The sequence below is a fragment of the Oncorhynchus mykiss genome, chromosome 27, assembly GCF_057628025.1.
Source record: "Oncorhynchus mykiss isolate SJ-2025 chromosome 27, ASM5762802v1, whole genome shotgun sequence".
Lineage (NCBI taxonomy): Eukaryota > Metazoa > Chordata > Actinopteri > Salmoniformes > Salmonidae > Oncorhynchus > Oncorhynchus mykiss.
Window position 1 is genome coordinate 13511856 of NC_143048.1, and position 25666 is coordinate 13537521.

The 25666-nt window shown below is 45.5% G+C and overlaps 1 protein-coding gene and 1 pseudogene across 1 annotated transcript in view; both read right to left on the reverse strand.

The window, feature by feature from the left end:
• Positions 1-765: 765 nt before the first annotated feature.
• Positions 766-1936, reverse strand: LOC110507262 (endonuclease domain-containing 1 protein-like; annotated as a pseudogene).
• Positions 1937-7192: 5256 nt separating this feature from the next.
• Positions 7193-25666, reverse strand: part of LOC110507074 (zinc finger protein neuro-d4-like) — a 68584-nt gene continuing 50110 nt past the window's right edge. Inside the window, exons 7-12 of the mRNA XM_036965272.2 lie at positions 24128-24206; positions 23524-23655; positions 12424-12543; positions 12134-12246; positions 11093-11174; positions 7193-10736 (exon numbers count right to left, since the gene is read on the reverse strand). Coding sequence (XP_036821167.2) covers positions 10666-10736; positions 11093-11174; positions 12134-12246; positions 12424-12543; positions 23524-23655; positions 24128-24206 — 597 coding nt within the window. The 3' untranslated portion in view covers positions 7193-10665. The remainder of the gene's footprint in view (positions 10737-11092; positions 11175-12133; positions 12247-12423; positions 12544-23523; positions 23656-24127; positions 24207-25666) is intronic.

A 25666-nucleotide genomic window follows, 5' to 3' on the forward strand; every position in this document is an offset into this window, starting at 1 on the left:
ATGTATCGCGAGATCTTGGCCAACCAACTCCTTCCCTCAGTAAGAGCATTGAAGATGGGTCGTGGCTGGGTCTTCCAGCATGACAACGAGCCGAAACACACAGCCAGGGCAACTAAGGAGTGGCTCCGTAAGAATCATCTCAAGGTCCTGGAGTGGCCTAGCCAGTCTCCAGACCTGAACCCAATAGAAAATCTTTGGAGGGAGCTGAAAGTCCGTATTGCCCAGCGACAGCCCCGAAACCTGAAGGATCTGGAAAAGGACTGTATGGAGGAGTGGGCCAAAATCCCTGCTGCAGTGTGTGCAAACCTGGTCAAGAACTACAGGAAACGTATGATCTCTGTAATTGCAAACAAAGGTTTCTGTACCAAATATTAAGTTCTGCTTTTCTGATGTATCATATACTTATGTCATGCAATAAAATGCAAATTAATTACTTAAAAATCATACAATGTGATTTTCTGGATTTTTGTTTTAGATTCCGTCTCTCACAGTTGAAGTGTACCTATGATAAAAATTACAGACCTCTACATGCTTTGTAAGTAGGAAAACCTGCAAAATCGGCAGTGTATCAAATACTTGTTCTCCCCACTGTATAAAGAATAATAAATCTCTCCAAACATAGTTCTTTATTCATTCACTGTAGTTCATAATTACATTTTCACAGTAGGAAGCAGTACCTGGCTGAAGGACTGGTACTGGTATGTGAAGTAGTTTTAGCTCACTTCGCCACTGTCAAATCATGAATAGAAACGCATGAGTGGGATACTACTTCTCCGTCACTGCTTGGCAGTTGTTGTGAAACAAGTCCCCTGTTTAGAGTACTGCTGTAGGAAACCGTTCAGCTCCAGCAGTGAGCGCTGGTCCACTCAGTTCTGCTCAGTGTTGAGGGTGGTGGCACCACCGCTATGGACAGGCTCACCGTTGTTGTCCACACAGCAGTAGGCGTTCCTGATGTACTCTGGGATGTTGACGCGTCGGATGTTGTCATTGACAATCCAGTTGTCTGTGGAGGGGATGGCGCCCACCAGCACGTAGGCCTGGGCGCACTGGGCCTTGAACAGGTCTGTGAGCTGGGACTCGTGGCGGGCCCAGGCGTTCTGGTTGAGCTTGGGGTTCTGGGGCACCACGTTGGTCAGGGTGAAGGTGGCGTTACGACTGGGGGGAAAAAGGAAGTGGGTGACCGTGTGAGATTAAGAAGAGAGGAAAAAGGAGAGATAGATTGTAGGTTCAAGCAATTTGTCAGAGTGGGTGTAGTCCTCGTTGAGCGCCTTTCCAGGTAAACCCCAGGGTGATCTTTCCCCAGCCAGTACCCATCCTTCATCTCTCCACCCCACGGGCTGGGATTGAAAATAAACTGCTGTTACAACCCAACGTTTTAGATCAATTCAAACAGAAAATATCATTTGTCTTGAAACATTTTTAGGCATCTCAGTTTTTCAATGTTTTTTCCCCCAATTTATTTAGGCAACAATCTGCCTCTGTATCGTACAACACAGGACACAACAAATATGATGATCTAGAGCCTTTTTCAATTTGTGTCACCAACATAGAGTTATTGATGTGAGTTGTTGAGGAGACCGTCCTATGGCATGTCTGTTTCTAGCCACAGACACATCTGCCCTGTTCTCATGACCCACCTGTGGCTCCACAAACCAGCGTTTCTCCCTGCCTCCTCCGTTGCTGGGCTGGAAGCGGTAGGCTGAATACACAGCAATGCGGTGGTTGGTGTCGTACAGCGTGGCAAAGTGGTACCTGTTGTAGAAGCGCTGGCACAGGCGGGCAGCACCGGGGGAGTCAGTGCCCCAGCCTAGTACCTTCCCTGGTAAAAATACTCCACACACTCTGGGATGTCCTCGAAGTTGGCCATCACATCCCCCTCAACAAGGGACAGGGTTCCAGCCAGGAATACAGACAGGGCTATTGGGATCGGCATCATTGGATGGAATGTTCCTACTTCCTAGTTGATTGCTTTCTCCTCGTGTTCTCTGGTCACGACTAGCTGTCTTCCCACTCACCTGTCCTGCACCAAGCTATGCCTCTGAAGCAGAGCCCAATGGTTGAACCCCTATAGCCTCTTTAACCAGCAGGTCACAGTGTCTGGGTAGATCCAAATGTACATGGTTCTCTCAGGTGGTGTTACATAGACCAGCTGTTCTGCTTTTGATGAAACCAAGATTGAACACTTTGGCCTGAATGCCAAGCGTTACATCTGGAGGAAACCTGGCACCATCCCTACGGTGAAGCATGGTGGTGGCAGGGTCATGCTATGGGGATGTTTTACAGTGGCAGGGACTAGAAGAATAGCCAGGATCGAGGCAAATATGAACAGAGCGAAGTACAGAGAGATCCTTGATGAAAACCTGCTCCAAAGACCTTAGGACCTTAGACTGGGGCGAAGGTTCACCTTCCAACAGGACAACAACACTAAGCACACAGCCAAGACAACACAGGAGTGGCTTCGGGGCAAGTCTCTGAATGTCCTTGAGTGGCCCAGCAAGAGCCTGGACTTGAACCTGATCTAACATCTCTGGAGAGATCTGAAAATAGCTGTGCAGCAACACTCCCCATCCAACCTGACAGAGCTTGAGAGGATCTGCAGAGAGGAATGGGAGTAACTCCCAAAATACTAGTGTGCCAAGCTTGCAGCATCATGCCGAAGAAAACTCGAGCCTATAATCACTGCCAAAGGTGCTTTAACAAAGTACTGTGTAAAGGGTCTGAATACCTACCTGTATGTAAATGTGATATTTCCGTTTTTCTTTGTATACATTTGCAAACATTTTGAAAAACCTGTTTCTGCTTTGTCGTTATGGGGTATTGTGTAGATTGATGAGGAAAAAAATCTCATTTAATACATTTTAGAATAAGGCTGTAACGTAATCATGTGGAAAAAGTCAAGGGGTCTGAATACTTTCTGAATGCACTGTATGTAAAGTCTAGTAAATGTGTGGTCAGTGCAGATAGTTCTGGTAACATTAATTGACATTTTAGTTGACATTTTTAAATCCGAAAAATGATAGAGCAATGTGCAGTACCAGTCAAAAGTGTGCAAACACCTACCTATTTTTTATTATTTTCTTCATTGTAGAATAATAGTGAAGAAACATATGGAATCATGTAGTAACCCAAAAAGTGTTAAACAAATAAAAATAGACTTTATATTTGAGATTCTTCAAAGTAGCCTTGATTGCCTTGATGACAGCTTTGCACACTCGTGGCATTCTCTCAACCAGCTTCACCTGGAAGGCTTTTCCAACAGTCTTGAAGGAGTTCCCACATAAGCTGAGCACTTGTTGGCAACTTTTCCTTCACTCTGAATTCCAACTCATCCCAAACCATCTCAATTGGGTTGAGGTCGAGTGATTGTGGAGGCAAGATAATCTGATGCAGCACTCCATCACTCTCCTTCTTGATCAAATAGCTCTTACACAGCCTGGAGGTTTGTTGGTTCATTGTCCTGTTGAAAAACAAATGATAGTCCCACTAAGAGCAACCAGATGGGATGGCGTATCGCCGCAGAATGCTCTAGTCGCCATACTGCTTAAGTGTGCCTTGGATTCTAAATAAATCACAATGTCACCAGCAAAGCACCCTCACACCTCCTCCATGCTTCACGGTGGGAACCACACATGCGGAGATCATCATTTCACCTACTCTGCGTCTTGCAAAGACACAGTACCAAAAATCTCACATTTGGACTCATCAGACCAAAGGACAGATTTCCACCGGTCTAATGTCCATTGCTCGTGTTTCTTGGCCCAAGCAAGTCTCTTCTTCTTATTGATGTCCTTTAGTAGTGGTTTCTTTGAAGAAATTCAACCATGAAGGCCATACATTTAGCAAGTCAGTTAAGAACAAATTCTTATTTACAATGACGGCCTACACGGGCCAAACCCAGATGATGCTGGGCCAATTGTACGCCACCCTATGGGACTCCCAATCACAGCCAGTTGTGATACAGACTGTAATCGAAACAGGGTGCCTGTAGTGACACCTCTAGCGCTGAGATGAAGTGCCTTAGATTGCTGCGCCACTCGGAAGCCCCACAAGATGTTGAGATGTGTCTGTCACTTGAACTCTGTGAAGCATTTATTATGGCTGCAATTTCTGAGGCTGGTAACTCTAATGAACTTATCCTCTGCAGCAGAGGTTACTCTGGGTCTTCCTTTCCTGTGGTGGTCCTCATGAAAGACAGTTTCATCATAGCACTTGATGGTTTTTGCGACTGCACTTGAAGAAACTTTAAAAGTTCTTGACATTTTCGGTATTGACTGACCTTCATCTCTTAAAGTAATGATGGACTGTCGTTTCTCTTTGCTTATTCGAGCTGTTCTTGCCATAATATGGACTTGGTCTTTTACCAAATAGAGTTATCTTCTGTATACCACACCTACCTTGTCACAACACAACTGGTTGGCATACCTGTTAATTGAAATGCATTCCAGGTGACTACCTCATGAAGCTGGTTGAAAGAATGCCAAGAGTGTGCGAAACTGTCATCAAGGCAAAGGGTGGCTACTTTGAAGAATCTCAAATATAAAATATATTTAGAATTTTGGTTAGTACATGATTCCATACGTGTTATTTCATAGTTTTGATGTCTTCACTATTATTCTACCATGTAGAAATTAGTAAAAATAAAGAAAAACCCTTGAATGAGTAGGTGTGTCCAAACTTTTGACTGGTACTGTACATTTTTATGTTCAAACTTCTAAATGACACACACATTTCTCCTTCACATGTCAATCTTATGGTAGAGCTTCTATGAATCATAGTTGGTGTAGTCAAAGTCAGTGGCTAAGTCTTGGTTGTATAACTCGTTTCGTGTTGGTTTCCCAGGCAAGAGTAAACCTGGCTCGATTCCTGGTCTGGTCTCACCCTCTTGGCACACGCATTCGCCCAGAAACCCTAAGAGGCATGAGGGGAAAATACTGCCGATCAGATTACAGATATCAAAAGTGTGAAACAAGAGATTTAACCAGGCATGGTTTTTCCACAACAATAGGCCTATGAGGAGACTTACATCAAGTAAATAATTTGACTATAACCTTGTTCATTCAGATCTACAGTATACAGTACAGTCTTAGATTTCTCATGTATAGTAAGTACTTTGCTTTGGCCTCGCACTCTCATCTTTCATATCAATCATTCACACCATGTTGCATTCAAAGTGGTAGCTGGCTGTCAAATTGTGTTGCCCCATTCACACCGACACAGTAAATTGTAATGTTGGTTGGTGCTGCTCTTAAAGTCTGCCACTAGATGTCAGGTTTGTATCAGGTGTTTGGGATGTAAACAGGGAGGCCTGGCTACTGTATATGTCCCATGATCCTCATGGAACAACATTCCAGAATGCAGGCAGTAGCAGTACCAATTTTTACCCAGTATACATTTATCCAGTAGACATTGTTGTACAATTGAAATGCGCTACATCTCAAAATGTAGAATTATTGTCTCGAGAATTGGTTTTCCGGGAAGGCAAGAGCACGGAACACACAGGCTGATTTTTTTCCAGGCATTCATTTGCGGCTATTAAACATGAGTGACACGTGAACACAATTAAGTGAAATAATGACAACTGTTTCTAAGGCCCAGTCATTCATTTGTCAAGGCTGCATTACTGGATGTGAATAGACGTTCCTGGACTTACAGGCACACGTGCCTACATTGACATTAATCCTGGTCACTCAATTGATTGGCCCATTTGTTTTTAATTGCTTGTTACTAATCACATGGATTATGGGTAAATAATGCTTATGGATCAGACAGGTTGTTACTTTAATAGTTGTCTGTCTGGATGCCAATGGTGTGTTCAGAAGTGCTGCTTTCCTAGTTAGTTGCAAGCCGTTGTTGTGTATACTGTGTAGTAAAATGTGTGTATAGTTTTAAGTGTGTAGCATGTGAGTGATGCAGTACTGGCCCACTGACTGTATCTGAACTGTGCTTAGTGTTCTAAATCTTGAGCCCTTTCCACAAATTGTCTATCTACCTTTCTGGTAGGCTACTGCTGGACCGACAGTGGACTATAGCTGGACTGAGGAAATCATTCAGAGCACAGTCTAAGGTCCTAATGGCCCAATGACTTGAGGAGACAAAAGGTCAGACTGCATCCCAGGCTATTCTTTAAGCCTTAGACTAGACTAGACTAGACTAGACTAGACAGACTCACTCACTCACTCACTCACTCACTCAAATAGGTAGCCTACATTTAGGTACCCCCATCACCCAATCACTCCCTTCATTTCTCAACATCAATTAATTTAAGATGTATTCATACATTTCCAATATATTTATGTATGAGTCCTCCCTCCCTCCCACTGTAATCCATCAATGTTCCATCATCCATCATGCAAACAGCCCTAGAGTTACCATGGCAACCAACATGGGCCCAGCTATGCGCAGCTCTTCTCTGGTTGGCTGGCACAGAGGCAGTCTGAGCCTGTCTGGTAGATGTGGTAATTGGCTGGGAGTCTCACCCCCCCCCCCATCCACTTCACATACAGATACACACAAACACAAAACACGCATACAGTACTATAAACACACCAACACAATCCACATAAGCTTCACAGACATCCTTGGAAATGGAAGAGGGAGACAAGGGGTCAGAATAACGTGGGCAGGAAGAGAGGTGGGAGTAGACTAGTAGTAGTCTCTTGTTTGTTGGATGGCTGGGGGGGGGGGGGGGGGGGGGGATATACAGAATTTGGGATAAGGTGGAAGTGGGAATTTTGCCAAGAAATGGATGGAAGAATATATATATTTTAAAATATAAATTTTCCCCAAGAAAAAAAGGTGTGCACTAGCGATGATTCTGGCTTCTGGAAGGTGAAGAATGTAATTCAGGATTTGTTCAGCCAGGTCTCTCCAGGACTACAGTATGATAGATGCCTATTCTCCAATCTATCCCATACAAACATTCTAGCTCAAAGAGAACCTGTTTACTTTCAAGCCATACGAGGTTCAAGTAATGCAATCATACTGTGGTAGATCATTATATTTTTGGGAGAAAAGTGCCCACCTGGGTATATGGATCCAAGCTCCAAACCATCTATTGTAAATAGCGTATTTATGATACTTAAAACATAATGGATGAATTTTCAGCTTTTCACATTTTCTTCAGAAATACACAAACATTGCTAAATTGGTGGGTGTTCAGAAGCTCCACACAGACACACACCACAGCAGACGGTTTCAGGAGTTACAACTTTTAATAATGATTGTTTGTAAATGAAAAAAGGAGTCAGGAGAGAAAAATTTGGGAAAATTGGGTGCCTGGAGAAAGACAAGATGAATTTACAGTGAATGAATGACAGCTATGCAGTTGCAGTCAATATTTCAAAGCGTTCCCAGGTAGGTAGGAGACAGCAGAGAAGGACAAAACAACCCACGTGTCCAGGAAGATTTGATCTCCATCAGGGTAAATACGAACAAATTCATTTTATCCAGTGTTTCTTTTTTTCCAACAGACAGTTACAAGAAAGGAAAATGTGCACACACTCACACAGGAATTTATTATTTGGGGAATAAGAAGTGCAAGCAAGATCACAGCACGACAATTTACAAGAGGGCCAAAATCCTGCTTCGTTTGAGGACTGGCCAATATTCTTCTTTCCCTTCTGATCCTACCCCCAGTCTAAAGATGGGGGGCGAGGTCAAAGGTCATATCTGAGCTTGAGTCACTCCTCTTTCCGCAACTGCATCTTTTCAGACAGTACAATCAATGTAGTTTGACCACCACATCCTCATAAGTGCCAGGAATAAATTCAGAAGGCTTATCAGTAAACACTTTCAGATCAGCTCACCTCACTCACACAGAATCACAAGTCATCATCCGGCTATTACCTCAGTACTGGCTCTGAACACAACTCTGATTGGATATTGGTGGGACACTTAAAAGGATGAAAGAGTAATGTGGTGAAGGTTTTCACATTGTCTTTTGAAGAGCCTGTCCATTAAAAGGTGAAGAGCTGAATTATTGAACGATTCACCGCTAGGACACAATCTATTATGACACATTGCACTTATCACAATCAAGGGGCCCAAAATTCAGTAGAATAACATTCTGTCACTTTGGCCCGATACCAGATCTGTTCTCCAAGGGTCATTGTCATGCAACAGCACAAACAGATCTGGGATCAGGCTACTGCCACTCGGGACCAACGACGGTAGCGAGTACTGTGGCTTCTGCAGTACCCATTCTAGCGGAGTACACTAGTGTTGACTGTGTCATGGAGAGGAAGTTTGAAAAATAATAACCGTCTTTTCACTGTGTTTGTTTGTTTTTCGAGGACCTCATTATGAGTTTAAAGAGACTGTGTTCATCCCAAATGGGACCCTATTCCCTATGTGAATACTTTTCACCAGAGCCCTATGGCCACTGTAGTGCACCATAAAGAGGAAAGGGTGTCATTTGGAACGGAACCACTGACAGACAGTCCGCCTGAGTGTCTCTCCCTCTCTCTCACACACATAGCCACACACACGTACACACACATGCCAAACAAACAAACACACTGTGCAAAATGTTTGAAGTAGAAAAACACAGACCTAAACAAATAAGAGAACATTACTGAGAGAGAAGAGGTGAAAACATCCCTAGTTATTCGAGAAAAATAAATAAAGTAGATATCAAAATATGAAATCAAGAGAATTTCTGGTATCACACATGCCTAAATGATGGTACATACATTTTGGGTAGCACAGGTAGTAACATTTCCCCCCAATATGGCTGTGTGTGTTGGATCATACCATAGTAGAATATAAACACATACATTTGAGGAGTAGAGACATTACAAATATGGAGGCAAATAGGACAACCACTTTTAAGTGCATTTAAATAGACACAAATTGTATTTTTGAGTTCCTATTTCGATGTGCACTGAGAGACGGTGAATTATGAAATGGCAATTAGTCTTTATGATAAACAGAGAGTGACAATCTATTTACAGCAAAATGTCTCCCAACTTAAAGCTCTAGGAAGAGTAGGAGGGATCATTGGACCAATCAAAGTTGCAGCCTCATACAATAGTCCAGTCAGATAGGCCACTAGGGGAGGGACTTTGGGTTGAAAAAAGACTCGTCTCAGTGCAAGCGCACAAACTCACATGCTGGCGTCCCAGTTAGTAGAAGTCCTTGCTTTTAGCTTACTCTTTGAAAGCACATTATATTACAAGTTCCTAGCACACAAAGCAGTCTTGCAGATAGTAAAGAGCTCAATTCTACTAGTTTTGATGACTTTTCACAAAAATGAGTTATCCTTTGAGAAAAAACAAGGGCTCGGAAGAGAGAAACGGCGCAAGCTGGCTTGAATTCGTTTGGTCCAACAGAAACATAATACAGTAAGTCATGGTGGTGTTTCTAGGAATCAGAATCATCAGAAGCCCCTCCCCTTCCTGCTCCCTGACCCTGCCATAGGTCCTGCCTAGCACCTGGTTGGCTACGGTTGGCTCTCATTTCCACGCAGTTTTAGGAGGGCACATTTGCCCTCACTCACACACGCATACACACGCACATATACAGATGGACACACACACACACAACTTTACCCAAATGGGTCACAAACACATTATTGCGAATTAAGTGTGCTTTCTTAAATACATTTTATCCTTAAAATATCTTTAAAAACTATAATGTTAACACCATGCAAATAAAGTACCAAATAAAATGTAAAAAAAAACATTTGGGCCCTGTATTTTTGACAAGGCCAGACAATAAAACCTGCATTGTCCACACTTAAAACATACCTACATTCTTGCTAAACACACAGACAAAATACACCAAGCTCCGCCAAAGTCCTAGCAGTCTCATGTTGGCTTTTTCAGTTGTTGTTTTGAAGGAAATGAAGGTAACCAGAGGTTCATAGTTGAGGAAAACCTTTGCTCTAATTCATTATTTTTTTGGACACAAAATTTGATCTAAGTGGCTGATGACAGAGTGACGACCTCTCCACTCTCTCTCCTCTGCAAATGTCATAAAGCCACAACAGCTCTGCACTTTCAAAGGCCTTGAGTGGCGGCTCCATGTTGGAGGAAGGGGGCGGGGCTGCAGCTGCTTTAAACCTAACGAGGATTCTGGTCGTCACTACGGCCTGCTTCTCCCTCTGTGTACTCTGCTGCCAGGGTCACAGACGAGTGTATGGGAGTGTATGGGAGTATAGGGCCACAGTGGCAGCTGATGCTCGTTAGGGCTCCTCTAAGGACCCTTCACAGGGGAGAGCATGCCTCTTGAGTGCCCTTGTGGGCTACTGATAAACAGCTCTTTGGAGGCAGACGGTGGAGGGACAGCAAGCCCCGGGGGGCAGCCCAGTTAGGCTATTGATGATCAGATGCTCCCCGCTGAGGCTGCTGGGATAGAAGGTGGTTCCTGATGGGCCAGAGGTGCCAGAGGTGGAGGGGACTCCAGGGGCAGGTGGCTGGGCCTCAGCAGGGGCAGACTGGGGGAGACCTGGATGGAGCATGGTGCACCCTGGGATGTAGGTACTTCCATTGACGTTAAAACAGCTGGGGCTGGGAGACCTGATGACTGGAGAGGTGGACAGACGTCTGCTGTCGTTTCATAGAGGAGGAAAAACTGCAGGGCGTTGGGGGTGTCTTCTCAGATTGGAGTTGGTCCAGTTGTTATGTTTAGGGCGGGGGGGGGGGGGGGGGGGGGTAACGTGGTAGATTAGGTCAGGGTGATGTAGGCCGAGGCCTTCTCTTTCAGCTGTCGCAGACACAGATGGCAACTCCAGCTCCCTGGAAGATCAACAGTTCACAAGTTCACTGGTTATTGGAAAGCCTAGGGATTAACCCTTGCAGAATAAATGACCACTGTAAACTGAATACTGATTGCGAGTGCATCACCACATACTGTGGTCAGGTAGTGTGATAGATTTGCAATCTCTTAGCCATGTCAACTTGACTTACGGATGACACAAGCATGCAGCACATGGCCTTTCCCCTTATAATGCATCTACTGTATAAGTGACATTATGAACCCAGCCATTGCATGGTCATCAACTACCGACAATATGCCGGCCTAGGTATACTATACAGTATTCTATAGGACTACACTAGGCCTATATCCTCCACATATCCTGTAGTGTACCTACCCTCTGGGGGCTCCGCCATAGGGGGGCTCAGGCAGTACATATGGTAGCCTCTGTCACAGTCATCACAGAATAGTAACTGATCCTGGAACAAGGAAACACACAAACACAAATAATGTTATGACATTATCAATCAAATATAGGACATACTACACATAACTCACACAGGCCCAGATTTGCTACGCGTTTGTACTCGGTGCAAAGATTGCACCCATTTTTTTGCGTGTTATTAACCTTTACTAAGGAGGAGGAGAGTCCAGGCGAGTGTGTGTTGGTCCCATGTTTCATGAGCTGAAATAAAAGATCCCAGAAATGTTCCATACGCACGGAAAGCTTATTTCTCTCAAATGTTGTGCACAAATTGGTTTACATCCCTGTTAGTGAGCATTTCACCTTTGCCAAGAAGCTGATTAAACAGCATGATCATTACACAGGTGCACCTTGTGCTGGGGGCGATAAAACTTGGCATACTGACTGCAGGAATGTCCACCAGAGCTGTTGCCAGAAATGTTTTACTTCCCTACCATAGGGAAGAATTTGTTAGTACGTCCAACCGGACTCACCACCGCAGACCACGTGCATGGCGTCATGTTGGTGAGCGGTTTGCTGGTGTCAACGTTGTGAACAGAGTTCCCCATGGTGGCGGTGGGGTTATGGTATGGGCAGGCATAAGCTACGAACACAATTGCATTTTATTGACGGCAATTTGAATGCACAGAGATACTGTGATGAGGAAACATTCCACAGGTCACAATCAACAGCCTGATCAACTCTATGCAAAGGAGATGTGTCGTGCTGCATGAGGCAAATGGTGATTTTCTGATCCATGTGCCTACTTTTTAAAAATGTTCGGTGACCAACAGTCATGTGACATCCATAGATTAGGGTCTAATGAATTTATTTAAATTGACTGATTTCCTTATATGAACTGTAACTCAGTAAAATCTTTGAAATTGTTGCATGTTGCATTTATATATATTTTCAGTATAGATGTTTTGGGAGTGTGAAGGGGTGTGTGTGTGTGTGCGTGCGTGTGGTGCTCACGTCATTCTCGGAGGTGCCACACAAGCTGCAGGACTTGCACTCGATACACTGCCAGCGGTAGGTCCGTACGGCTGCCGTCATGTTGACTGTGAACTGCAGGCAGGACGGGTGGCCTGGGGACACAGAGAGGGACATACACACTCTTCATGTTACACTTCGTCACCATCGCTGTCGTTGTCATCAAGTTGGGCTTGTTTCCACTACACCCACACATAATAACATCTGTGTCATAATGACACATTTAACACCAACTAAAACCGGTGTCCATAGGAGTGTCTGTCTGTCCGTACCTGAGCGTCCACAGTCGGCACAGGAGATGAGGTCCTCGGGACAGCCAGTCTTCTTGGAGCCGCCCAGGCAGAAGTCACAGTAGCCGTTAGGGATGACCGACCCATCTGCAGCTTTCTTAGCTGCAATCACACAGGTGGAAAGGTTACATACGATAGAGCTCTTTCTCTAACAAACGCTCTCCTACAGAAAAGCTGCATATTACTCTTATATTCTATGCTCTAGAATATAAGAGTAATCCAGCATTTGAATGAAGCTCCATTGAGCACAGACTCTATGGCTGTGGTCTGTGGTTACTGATGACCTGCTACTGAGGCTGGTGTAGAGCTGAGGACTCAACAGGCTTAGGACTAGACTGACGTAGGAGGAACATCGCAGGTTTGGAGAGGGAAAGAGGAAGAGAGAGAGAGAGAGAGAGAGACAGGGTGAGAGAGAGACAGGGTGAGAGAGAGACAGGGTGAGAGAGAGAGAGTAAGCAGAAACGAGTGAAAGCGGCAGAGACAGGAAACATAGAGTGAGACAGAGAATATGAGACTTCCAGCCAACCAGACTGCAGAGCGTCCCAGCTGGATAAAACCCCTCCTCCATATGTTGGTTTTGGTAAAGCAAGCAGCAGGCCAGCTGAAGCCGGGGACTCGCCAGCTCGTGCTCAACCAGGGAAGGGAGGAGTAAGACGGGAAGGGAACTCCACTGGGAGGCCCAGGGGTCTGTTAAATATTGTCAAAGGAACAGTGGGGGGCTGGGACAGACTTGCTGTGCATCAAGCGGCAGGTGCGCGGCGGGAAGCCATTTTAGAATAACCATTAATGGAGAGGAACGTCCCCCTGCATGCATCCTCTCTGTCTCACTGACTGCAGTCGATTGCATAATAACTTTAATAGCTCTGATCACGTAACCAGGACAGTGTATTTGTATGTGTCCTTTATTTCTGTATTAAGATGCAATGGACAGGAACATCACAATGACTCACCATCGTGCCATGTAAGACAGAAGAAGACAAACAGACAACAGTATACAGTAGACTAGACAAGCACACACAGGAATTCATTCCGAATACGCAAACACACACACAAACACACACACAAACACACAAACACACACACACACACACACAAACACACACACAAACACACACAGAGAATTCAGCAGCAGTCGGCATGGTGGAGTAATCAGTGGCTGTCTGGTGTGTGATTTGGAGAGCCAGGGCCCTCTCCAGCGAGGTTATTAATCTAGCCCAGGGTGGATTGTGGCTGGGGGAGGGTGGGGGGTGAGTAGGCGGGGGTGGAGCAGGGCGGAGGGGGGGGGGGGGATTGGGTTTTCTACTCCACAGGGTTGGTCAATAAACCCCAGAGGGGAAAAAAAACAGCTCTGATCAGGATGAGAAGAGAGGGGGGAGGAGAAAAGAGCAGAGGAGCTGTCCGTGGTACCAGCACAGCAGCCAGCCAGGCAGCTCTGTACTTTATTGTATAATGAGGGGCAGTAATGTACAGTGGAGTGGTACATTACGTACATTCAGAGGACTGTGGAAAGCATACCACTATCCCCACCTTCGTCTACAACACCTGCCACTTGGGCACTGAGCTATGTATGGACTATATACAACAGGTACATATAGTATGCATGTACAGTACAAGCATTAAAAACAAGGCAAAATAGGTTTATTAATGAAATACGTCACTTTGAGTAACGTTTTTCCTTTTTAAGCCTCTGGCCTTGTGAAAAAAACACACAGCCCTTCTTTATGTGTATTTTATTTCAACAGACTGCTGCTGACTGTGCTTTACCACAGTCCCTGGGGAGCAAAGCTGTATATGCACACACAATTACATACAACTATATGCCAAACGGCACATACTACAAACAGTGTTGCTCTGGGGCTCTGTGGACCGTGAGGCTGCGAGGACCCCTGAGAGTGAATCAGCAGGCCCTGACACATCTGTGTGTGAGAGTGCTGCCCGCTGGCCTGCCTGCTCAGAAAGGAAAGCCCATCGATGATTAATTGCCTGTGGCCATGCTTAAAGACTGAGACGCTAACCTGAGGTGGTACATCCTTAAGACAGACAGAGAGAAAAGAGAGATAGGGGGTGAAAGAGAAAGAGAAGGTGGAAGGGAGAGCGAGATAGCAAAGCGAGTGGCAGAGAGAGACATAGAGACATACAGACCAAACCAGACAGAGAGACACAGAAAACTGGCAGACAGGCAGACAGAGACAAAGAACATGCGCGAGAGAGGTAGATAAAAATGATCACAAGTAGCACGTTCCTGAGGTTGTCAAGGGTGATACACACCTCCCTCCCTCCATCTCAACTCCAGCTCCACCTTTCCTGTAACACCCCGCCAATTACTGGGAGAATACAGGCAGAACAGCACACTTCACAGCTTTTAAGTGTGTCTCGGGGACCCACTGGGAATTAGGGGAGAGAGATGAATCCTCAAATACCCCCCTCATATCTCCCCACTCCCTTTCGTTCCCTTCTCTCGCTTTCTCTCCCCCTAACTCTCTCCCCTCTCTTCGTCTACCTCTCTCTCGCTCTCTCAGTATAATCCTCTCTACCTCTCTTCCTCTCTCCTCCGCCTCTCTCCATCCCCCTCTCTCTTCCTCTTTTCTGATCTCTCTCTCTCTCTCTCTCCTTTTTCTCTCCAACTCACTCTCCCTTTCTCACTCCCTCATTCTCAATACAGCCTGCTCCTGGAGTTTCCACAATCTCATTCCAGCACAATCCCTGGCCCTAAGAGCCATACCGCACTGGCTGGTCGATAAAGTGGCCACAGCCTTATCGAATTAACACTTCCGCCGGAATACCCACAAGCACCTGTTGCCTGGTCTCACTTTCTCTATGCTTCTCACTCTCCTCCACACTTTCATTCCTCCTTCTGCTCTCTCACCCATGTCTCTTCACTCTGTTTTCTGAGCACAAACCTATTCACACAGGTCCAAGCATGCAGTACAATGAGCTTAAACTCATACACCGGGCCAACAATTAGATAGCTTATTTAGCTTAGTTAGTGTGGTTTTGCACCTGACAACAAAACAGGGTTTCACTAAAGCAATCCTACTAGTCTAGTGTTAACCAGTGATGATGCTGTCTATGATGTCACTGTGAACAAACCAGACCAACAGAGACACAGATCAGCTCCTAGCCTCACCTACACACCAACACACTGCCGTCCCCACAACACAAAACACATTGCAGCATGGCAGGGGAGCAACTGGAACAGAAGAGGAGAGAGGAAGAGGAGAGAGGAAGAGCAGAACAAAAAGAGGAGAGGGAAGTGAAGAAGTGGCTGCTGCTGTGTCAGAGCGTCAGTGTGAAAACACACACTCTGCACTCCTGTCGCCAGGCTGCTTAATGAGGGGAGCGCCACATCTAGACACACACACATACAGATACACACTGATATAATGTATACACACACTCACACACACAGATACAAATACACACTTATATAATGTATACATACACTCACATTCACAGACAATACACGCACACATGCGCAAACACGCGCACAAGCACACACCGGAACATGTGCAAGTACACACTGAGACAAACGCACGCACGCACACACACACACGCACGCACGCACACACACACACACACACACAGATTTATAGCCAGCATATCTTTGCATCATAACTTTTAAAGGCTCGTTCCACTCCCAACCCCCACCCTCTCACTTTAGCGTGACGAATGAGAGTCCCTCTGCCCCCAATCCAGCCTTCAGTATCAGCTTTCATCCAATGCATACACACACTAGGGCTGTGACGGTCATGGAATTTTGGGTGACATTTTGGATGACAGTTATTGTTTTCTCACACATTTTCTCCTCTCCTCTGCTATACCCTATGAATGTCCCACCTACTTACTGGTGCAAGTCCCGTACTGTTTTTGATTGGGCTTATATATCATCAAATTCCTGAAAAACGGGGTCATTTTAAGATATATTTGTATTCATCGATAAAGGTAAAAAGAATGTAAAAGCAACCGAGAACCTTCATGAAAGGCATCAGGTAAAAGTGAATTAATCCACGAATAAGAATATAATTCTACGGTGCATTCGGAAAGTATTCAGACCCCTTGACTTTTTCCACATTTTGTTACGCTACAGCCTTATTCTAAAATGGATTCAATTGTTTGTTTTTTCATCAATCTACACACCATAATGACAAAGCAAAAACTGTTTTTTTAGAAACGTTTGCAAATTTATATAAAAAAGAAAACCCTGAAATATCACGTTCACATAAAATTCAGACCCTTTACTCAGTACTTTGTTGAAGCACCTTTGGAAGCGATTAAAGCCTTGAGTCTTCTTGGGTATGAAGCTACAAGCTTGACCACGTTTTCATGAATTTAATGATATAATGGGGGAGGAAGGTATTGCCTAGGCAACTGAAGATTTGTTTGCTACAACACGTTGCTTATTTCAGCAAGGAGCAACAAAGTGTCATCATGTTGTAGTCCATGTTACAGCAGAAACAGACAACCGCACGAATGTCCAGTCTTCAGACAGCTGTTCGTTACACCCCCCCCCCAAAAAAAAATGTTATGACGGTTATTTTATTTTCATGACAATCTTCATCCATAACCGTGGAGCTAACACACACACACACACACACACACACACACACACACACACACACACACACACACACACTGACACACACACACACACACACACACACTGACACACACACACACACACACACACACACACACACACACACACACACACACACACACACACACACACACACACACACACACACACACACACACACACACACACACACACACACACACACACACACAGCACAAATGCACAGAGAGACAATGGATTCAGTATTATGCAGGGAGAGTGACTGTGAGTCAGTCAGACGAAAAGTGTCAGTCACAGATGAGAAATCTCATGAGGTACCTTTCTTCTCTCACCCTGGCTGTGCTTCTCTCTTTCACAGAGGAAATTTGATTTTACTTCTGCAATCCGTCTATTGTCACACAAATACCTACACCATCTGTCCCCACCTCCTTCTTCAATTCTCCATCTCCCCCTCTTTATCGCTCTTTTAAACGCACACACACACGCATATACGCACGCGCACGCACCAGCAAGACGCAATGCAATAACATGCTCGTTTCTCTTCCCTGTCCAGTCAGCAGGTTGCGTAAGTCCCAGTGCATTGTGGGTCTGAAACAGAATGACATTGCAAAGCGAGAGGACGGTGGAGATTTTGGTGCATAATAAAACTTGATCTATGGCTGCAGTGTAATCACACTGACCTGCACACTATGTCAGCCTCTGTGGCAGCATAAGAGGCTGCCTCTGTCTGTAGCAGATACACATACATAAACAGTACATACACACGTATTGGTATATATACACATACATACGTATGCATATACACACATACAGTGGGGCAAAAAAGTATTTAGTCAAAGTATTTAGCCAAATACTTATTTTCCACCATAATTTGCAAATAAATTCATTAAAAATCCTACAATGTGATTTTCTGGATTTTTTTCTCTCTCATTCTGTCTGTCATAGTTGAAGTGTACCTATGATGAGAATTGCAGGCCTCTCATCTTTTTAAGTGGGAGAACTTGCACAATTGGTGGCTGACTAAATACTTCTTTGCCCCACTGTATATATTCACACACACACACACACACACACACACACACACACACACACACACACACACACACACACACACACACACACACACACACACACACACACACACACACACACACACACACACACACACCATGTCACCGTGTGTGTCTGTGTGTGTCTGTATGTGTCTGCGTGTGTCTGTGTGTGTCTAAGCTCTAACAGACAGACAGATAGGTTTTCATGAGCAGGATGGGGTTATACTAAGATGGCCAAATGACTGAGGATCCAATCCTAACCCGGCAAGCCTCTCCTCTGTTAATACAGAATACCAAATGAGGCAGTGCAATATCAGCCTGCCTTCTCCCTGTCTGGGGTAATATATATGATACATCATAAAGAGAATTCTTTACTTTTACTCTCCTTCCTTCACTCTGTCTCTCCTTTCTGTTGCCTTTAATGAACTCCTCTGCTCCCTCCGTTTCAACCCCTCCAATGCCAAACTCCACTCCCCCCTCCCTCCTCAATGTACATAACAACATACTCTTTAGGAGGGATCCCAGCCTGTCACTATAGCAACCGGATTGCTAGGCAACAGCCGTTTCTCTTCCTGCTTTGTTGTGGCAGAGGAGGCAGTGGAGTGGCGGGGTGGCAGGCAGCGTGAGCTGGTCTGGCTATGCAGGAAGCTACTCTACCGGCACTGGCACCAGCAGCACAGGCATGTGGAAAGTTCAGGAAGAAACCAGACCAAAATAACAGCTAAAGGTGATGGTCGGGGTTGAATAATTAACTTGGTAAGTCCAGAAAGGTCTTCCCTCTAATAAGAGACATTCCTTACCATGGTGGGGCAAACTGGTAGACAAAGTCCCAGCCCCGGTTACAGCAAGCAAGGGACTGACTACACCGAAATAGATCTCCGTTTGAGCTGGACTATAGAATCTAAAGTCAAGTAAACTCATAGGGGGATTTTCCCAGACACAGATTAAGTCTAGTCCTGGAATAAAAGGAAAACTCAATAGTGAATCTACATTGAAAATACTTTTTTTTGTCAGGCTTAATCTTTGTGGGGGAAACCACCCCATAAAGCGGTTGTCATTTGGACCATGTTTAGCTTTATAGTATATGGTTAGGTACAGTATACATGTTCTGTGTTTGTAGTGGTGTGGTGAGCTGATCATGTAGTGTGTGTTGCATGTTCAGGGTCCATTGGTCGTGGCTGTACTGCCTCGCCCCCACCACCCCGGTCCTCTCTCTCTCTCTCTCTCTCTCTCTCTCTGAACCCAGCCTGTGTCTCCACTCAGTCTCCAGTATAGGCTACTTACTGTGCTCTGCACCTGTCTGCTACAGTACAGACAGAATGACTAGTCAGGACAAACTCATTTTCACCATTTCACCAATACCAGCAAAATCACATAAATCAAATAAATCATAGCACGTTTTAGGGGTTCATTCAGTTGTTTTTACCTGATTAAGTTGACTCATGTCGAAAAAAATAACGTTCAAAGTGGAATTTATATTCCTAAAACATACATATATTTTTTTTATATAGCCGAGTGTCAAAACACCGTTTTTAAATGTCCAAATAAATTCATAATCAATATTCTGAAATAAGTTGTGATATGTTGAAAACTAATACATACAATTACTCCCTATACACACGTGTCACACTTGTGTTCAGATGACTTGTATTTTGCTAAAGTAGTACCTTGAAAGCTGCTCACGCATCAATTTTACCAAGCAGTCATTCCAGATTGAAATTGATTAGCTTGTTCTACTGTAATCAATAGCGTGCATAGATGAATCACTCACGTTAATATTGTATGGAAATCAATGGAACTGGGGACAATTCACTGCCATTTGCGCTCTTCTAAAATACAAACCACAACGAACTTGGGTATACTAGATATACTTGTCGATATCAACTCCTCTCCTTGTGAATTTCACAACTGCGTTCTAAACCCTGCGACAGACAGGTGAGTATGATCAAATCAACCGGACCAAACCAAAGATATGAATCTGTTTAAAGCAATCGAATTAGGCTCATCTTGATGACTATAAACTTGTACATTAACATCACCAATCTGAGGTAAAAAATAAAAAAAAATCACTGAATTGTATGAGGTGAAAATGCGAGCTTGTGTAAGGAAGTAACACAAACTGTCCACATTAGCGTATTATAAAATAATGTCATATTTCAAAAATAATTAAACAAGTCAATTTTGGATGATAGTACATGTTGCCCACTCACAAAATATTTCAACAATTACATACAATTGAACTGGGCGCTCTAGACTAGAGCCTCTATAGTGTCTGTGCAGCTGTCTGAACATTCCCAGTCCCTACCATGACACAGGCCCTCCACTGTCACCAGACCCTCATTAAAAGACCACCCTCTCTCTCTCTTACTGCAGGACTTTCATCACATGTGAACCTGCTGGAACAGAACCAACTACCACTCCACAGATATCATTCCACATATAGTATCCTACCCCACAGACAGGGAGAGAAAGAGAGAACAGAGACAGCCAGGACGCCATTTTAGGTTTGATACATAATTCATTTTGTCCTTATAGCTGATCACAAGGATTCCTTCTCACAGTGGCAGAGCAAGGTGAGCGAAGCCATTTTGTGAGTGAGGTGAAAGTGGGGAGAAAAATGTGAAAATAAATAAATATAGAAGAAGAACAACAGGGACGAAAGGACGCTGACCTTCAAACGGCTCAATTACATGTTACCCCCCTCCACCCCTCCATCCCCCCCCTCCTGCTCTCACTCCTCCGACCGTCTGTCCGTCCAGATAAACCAGACTCGGAACTCTGATTTGGGGAGAGGACGTAACAAGAACTGGCTTGACTCTTTCTGCTCACAAAACCAATTTTCAGGTGCACACCAGAGGGCCGCCCTCTAAAGTAAACACCCCTCCCTCCTCCCCATCTCATCAATGCCCAAAACCGGCCCCCACCACCCCTGCCTCTCTCACTTTATGAAGAAGAAGAAGAAACTGAGAGGCAGCCATGAATTTTAATGTTGCAGTTCATTTTAACAATCGGCTTCCACTCCTGCAACGGAAATAAATACAGAAAAAAATGAAGAAAATGATAAGCGATGGATAAGTCATAAGACAAAAGCAGAGAGAGGGAGTTGAGGAGAGAAAGAAATGGAGAGAGAGATTCAGAGAGAAGCGGGAAAGGAAAGAATGAAAGCCTGGTAAACTGGCGATGAAGAGTGAGGGAGAGAATGAGAGGGGGAATGAGAGGGGGAATGTGTGTGTGAGAATCTCATCTCCTAGTGGAATAATCTGTCATTTATCAAACTGATGGAAAAGGGAGAAAGAGAGAGAATGAATGGGGGGTAAAAGAATGAAATGAAAGAGAAGAACGAGACTTTGGATTTCAGCGATCTTCCACTCTCGGTTTCTGCATTTTGAAACGTATATGTCTTAAACTTGATTTCTGACCTGCAAAACATTTTGGGACTATGTCAACAATGGACCAATGAAACAAATGCCAAAAGATAGTTTTTGGATGGAGTTTTCCTTTAAATGTGCCTTGTGGAGTGGACCAGGCTTACAGACTCTAGTCTAGACATATTTTAGGAAGAATATTACATGAATAATGTATGGACCAGTTTCATTATAACCATTCATATTAATATCATTATTATATATGGTGTAATATAAAAGAAGGGGTGCATCTGCAACCCCAAGATAGAAACACGCACTCACACACACACACACTAGGCTTCTATTTGCATTTCACAAGAGAATTTAGTTTTGTGGATGTATGTATTGATGTGTGTTTGTGTGTGTGTGCGCGCGTGTGTGTGTGTGTGTGCGTGTGTGTGTGTGTGTGTGTGTGTGTGTGTGTGTGTGTGTGTGTGTGTGTGTGTGTGTATAGCAGTAGGAGAAGAGAGGAGGGTATTAAACCTCTCAAATGCAGTCATTCTCTTCTTTTTCACCCTGCAGAGCCCTAAAACTGCAGCGCACACACACACACACACACACACACACACACACACACACACACACACACACACACAAACACAAACACACACACAAACACACACACAAAGACACACACACACACAGAGGCATCAGCACCAGGACAGGCCAAGACAGGCCAATTTAAAACAGAGCTCAGCCAATTAAGTCTAGGAGGTAAATGGGTATTTTTCTACAAGGACATTGATGTGGACTACAGCTGTGTTTCTGTCTGCATCCCAAATGACACCCTATTCCCTACAAAGTGCCATTTGGGATGCAACCTCTCTCAGTGTAAATTACCAGCTCGGACATGGAATGTGCTAGGGGAGAGAGGGGGACAAAAAAAGATCCCCACTCCCGCCACCCTTCCTCTCAGTGTCCCTGCTCAGCCAATTAACACCGTCCAACTCAGGGCCAGGCTAATCAAACAGCATTACAGAAAGCCATGCAGGCAGACAAACATAAACGCTACTAGATTGTACATCAGCGTGTACATCACACGCTGTGTGCCGCAAATGACATGTGCAAGTTGCTGTGTAGTAACATTCTGTAGGATACTGCGTCTAGCTTGGGTTGCTCTGACGTGACATGCGAGTGGAGGGTACATGGCATAGTGTAGCAGCCAGCCTCAGGGTAGAGCCCGCTGTAACACATGACATGGTGTAGCAGCCAGCCTCAGGGTAGAGCCCGCTGTAACACATGACATGGTGTAGCAGCCAGCCTCAGGGTAGAGCCCGCTGTAACACATGACATGGTGTAGCAGCCAGCCTCAGGGTAGAGCCCGCTGTAACACATGACATGGTGTAGCAGCCAGCCTCAGGGTAGAGCCCGCTGTAACACATGACATAGTGTAGCAGCCAGCCTCAGGGTAGAGCCCGCTGTAACACATGACATAGTGTAGCAGCCAGCCTCAGGGTAGAGCGTAGAGCCCGCTGTAACACATGACATAGTGCACCAGCCAGCCTCAGGGTAGAGCGTAGAGCCCGCTGTAACACATGACATAGTGTAGCAGCCAGCCTCAGGGTAGAGCGTAGAGCCCGCTGTAACACAAGACATAGTGCAGCAGCCAGCCTCAGGGTAGAGCCCGCTGTAACACATGACATAGTGCAGCAGCCAGCCTCAGGGTAGAGCGTAGAGCCCGCTGTAACACATGACATAGTGCAGCAGCCAGCCTCAGGGTAGAGCGTAGAACCCGCTGTAACACATGACATAGTGCAGCAGCCAGCCTCAGGGTAGAGCCCGCTGTAACACATGACATAGTGCAGCAGCCAGCCTCAGGGTAGAACCCGCTGTAACACATGACATAGTGTAGCAGCCAGCCTCAGGGTAGAGCCCGCTGTAACACATGACATAGTGCAGCAGCCAGCCTCAGGGTAGAGCCCGCTGTAACACATGACATAGTGTAGCAGCCAGCCTCAGGGTAGAGCGTAGAGCCCGCTGTAACACATGACATAGTGCAGCAGCCAGCCTCAGGGTAGAGCGTAGAGCCCGCTGTAACACATGGACTCACGCTTGTGGTTGTTCTTGCGCTGGAAGGGCAAGGTGTGTCGCTCAGAGTCCTCCTCTCCCTCCTCGTCCGCTAGGTGTGTGTGAGTGTAGTGGTAGCTCAGGCCCGGGCGGTTTTTATAGCGCTTCCCACAGACTGGAACACACACACACACACACACACACACACACACACACACACACACACACACACACACACACACACACAAAGTCAAGAGACAGAACTAAATGTAGCCCAATTATCATAACATATCTATACATCTATCTATACATTGTGCTCCACTGAAAATAGATACACTCACAATGAATGAATGCTGTATCCATCGCGAGCTAATGCAATGTCACCGTTTCAGTTGGAATATTGCTCTATAGTGTTCCGTTAGTGCTTGTTGCTCTAGCAGACTCATTCCCACTAGAGGAGTTGTCCCCATAACATTGGCAGTGAGAGAATTGCTTTCTTTGTGCAGAGTGGAGACAGCAGCCATATGCTTGCCAGCGTAGTTTAGCTTACAGTAAGAATGTTGTCTATGGCTCTTAGACATGGTGTGTGTGTGTGTGTGTGTGTGTGTGTGTGTGTGTGTGTGTGTGTGCACGTGTGTGATACTCACTGTCACAGACGTACGGCTTGTCCCTGTCCTCAATGGTGCTGGGTTCTTGTCTCTTCCTCATACCCCCTACACCACAGGCCTGCAGCGAGAACACAGACGGGTGAACGGAGTTCACACTCTATACACACACACACACACACACACACACACACACACACACACACACACACACACACACACACACACACACACACATACACACACACTCACACTCCTACACACCATAATCATCTGCTACTTTAACAGGTGCCCCCCTCTCTCTAATCACCCTTTCCTCAGACAGGCGGGGTTGATGACACCTAACAGGGAACTTCAAGCTCCAATGAACAACATGACTGTTTGGATGACAGATACAGCGTTACAGCCTGCGGCGAGGCTTCACACAAGATGGAGAGAGAGAAGCCTTTCTCGTCTAATAAGAGTTATTTAAAATGCATCCATGTATACAATCTGATAACTCACTGCTTATCCAAGTACTGTGTACTGCATCTAATGCCCACATGTTTGTACTGTATCTAATGCCCGCACAATTCATACATTACTAACACACTTACAAAAATGACTTGTTTCCACCCTCCATCCCAAAATGTATGAATTGAGTATAGTGAACTGAGATATGAGTTGGTATCTATTTTATCTTTAAAGCTGAGAGGGAAAAGAATGTCTCCTTAGTACTCAGAGCACGGCTGCTACTGTACCGCTGACAGGCTGAGAGAAGAGGAGCGGGCAGGAGAGAGGAGAGGGGAGCCGAAAGGAGAGGAGAGCCAGAGCAGAGGAGAGGAGAGACAGCCAGAGCAGAGGAGAGGAGAGCCAGCCAGAGCAGAGGAGAGGAGAGCCAGCCAGCCAGAGCATAGGAGAGGAGAGCCAGCCAGCCAGAGCAGAGGAGAGGAGAGGAGAGCCACCCAGCCAGAACAGAGGAGAGGAGAGGAGAGGAGAGCCAGCCAGAGCAGAGGAGAGGAGAGCCAGCCAGAGGAGAGGAGAGAAGAGCAGAGGAGAGGAGAGCCAGCCAGAGCAGAGGAGAGGAGAGCCAGCCAGCCAGAGCAGAGGAGAGGGGAGGAGAGCCAGCCAGCCAGAGCAGAGGAGAGGAGAGCCAGCCAGAGCAGAGGAGAGGAGAGCTAGCCAGAGGAGAGGAGAGCCAGAGCAGAGGAGAGGAGAGCCAGCCAGCGCAGAGGAGAGCCAGCCAGAGCAGAGGAGAGCCAGCCAGCCAGCAGAGGAGAGGAGAGCAAGCCAGAGCAGAGGAGAGGCTAGAATGGACTAAGAAGCTGCCGATGCTTCCCCTCGCCCTCTCAGTACAGCAGGAGGAGAGAGAGAGGGCTTCCACAAGGAATTGATAGCACTACTTGAGAGGCTGGAGTTTGCATAACTTGCAGTGGGTCCTATGTACTAGACAAGAGAGTCAGCTAGCTCTCAGAAATGTTAAGGGAACTGGATAGAGGGAGGGAACCTGTGACTGTCCCATTCAGGGAGATGGATCATTTCACTGGCTGTTTTAGCTCCATTTGATTTGATTTGATTGGATTAATCTCTCTTTTAGTCATC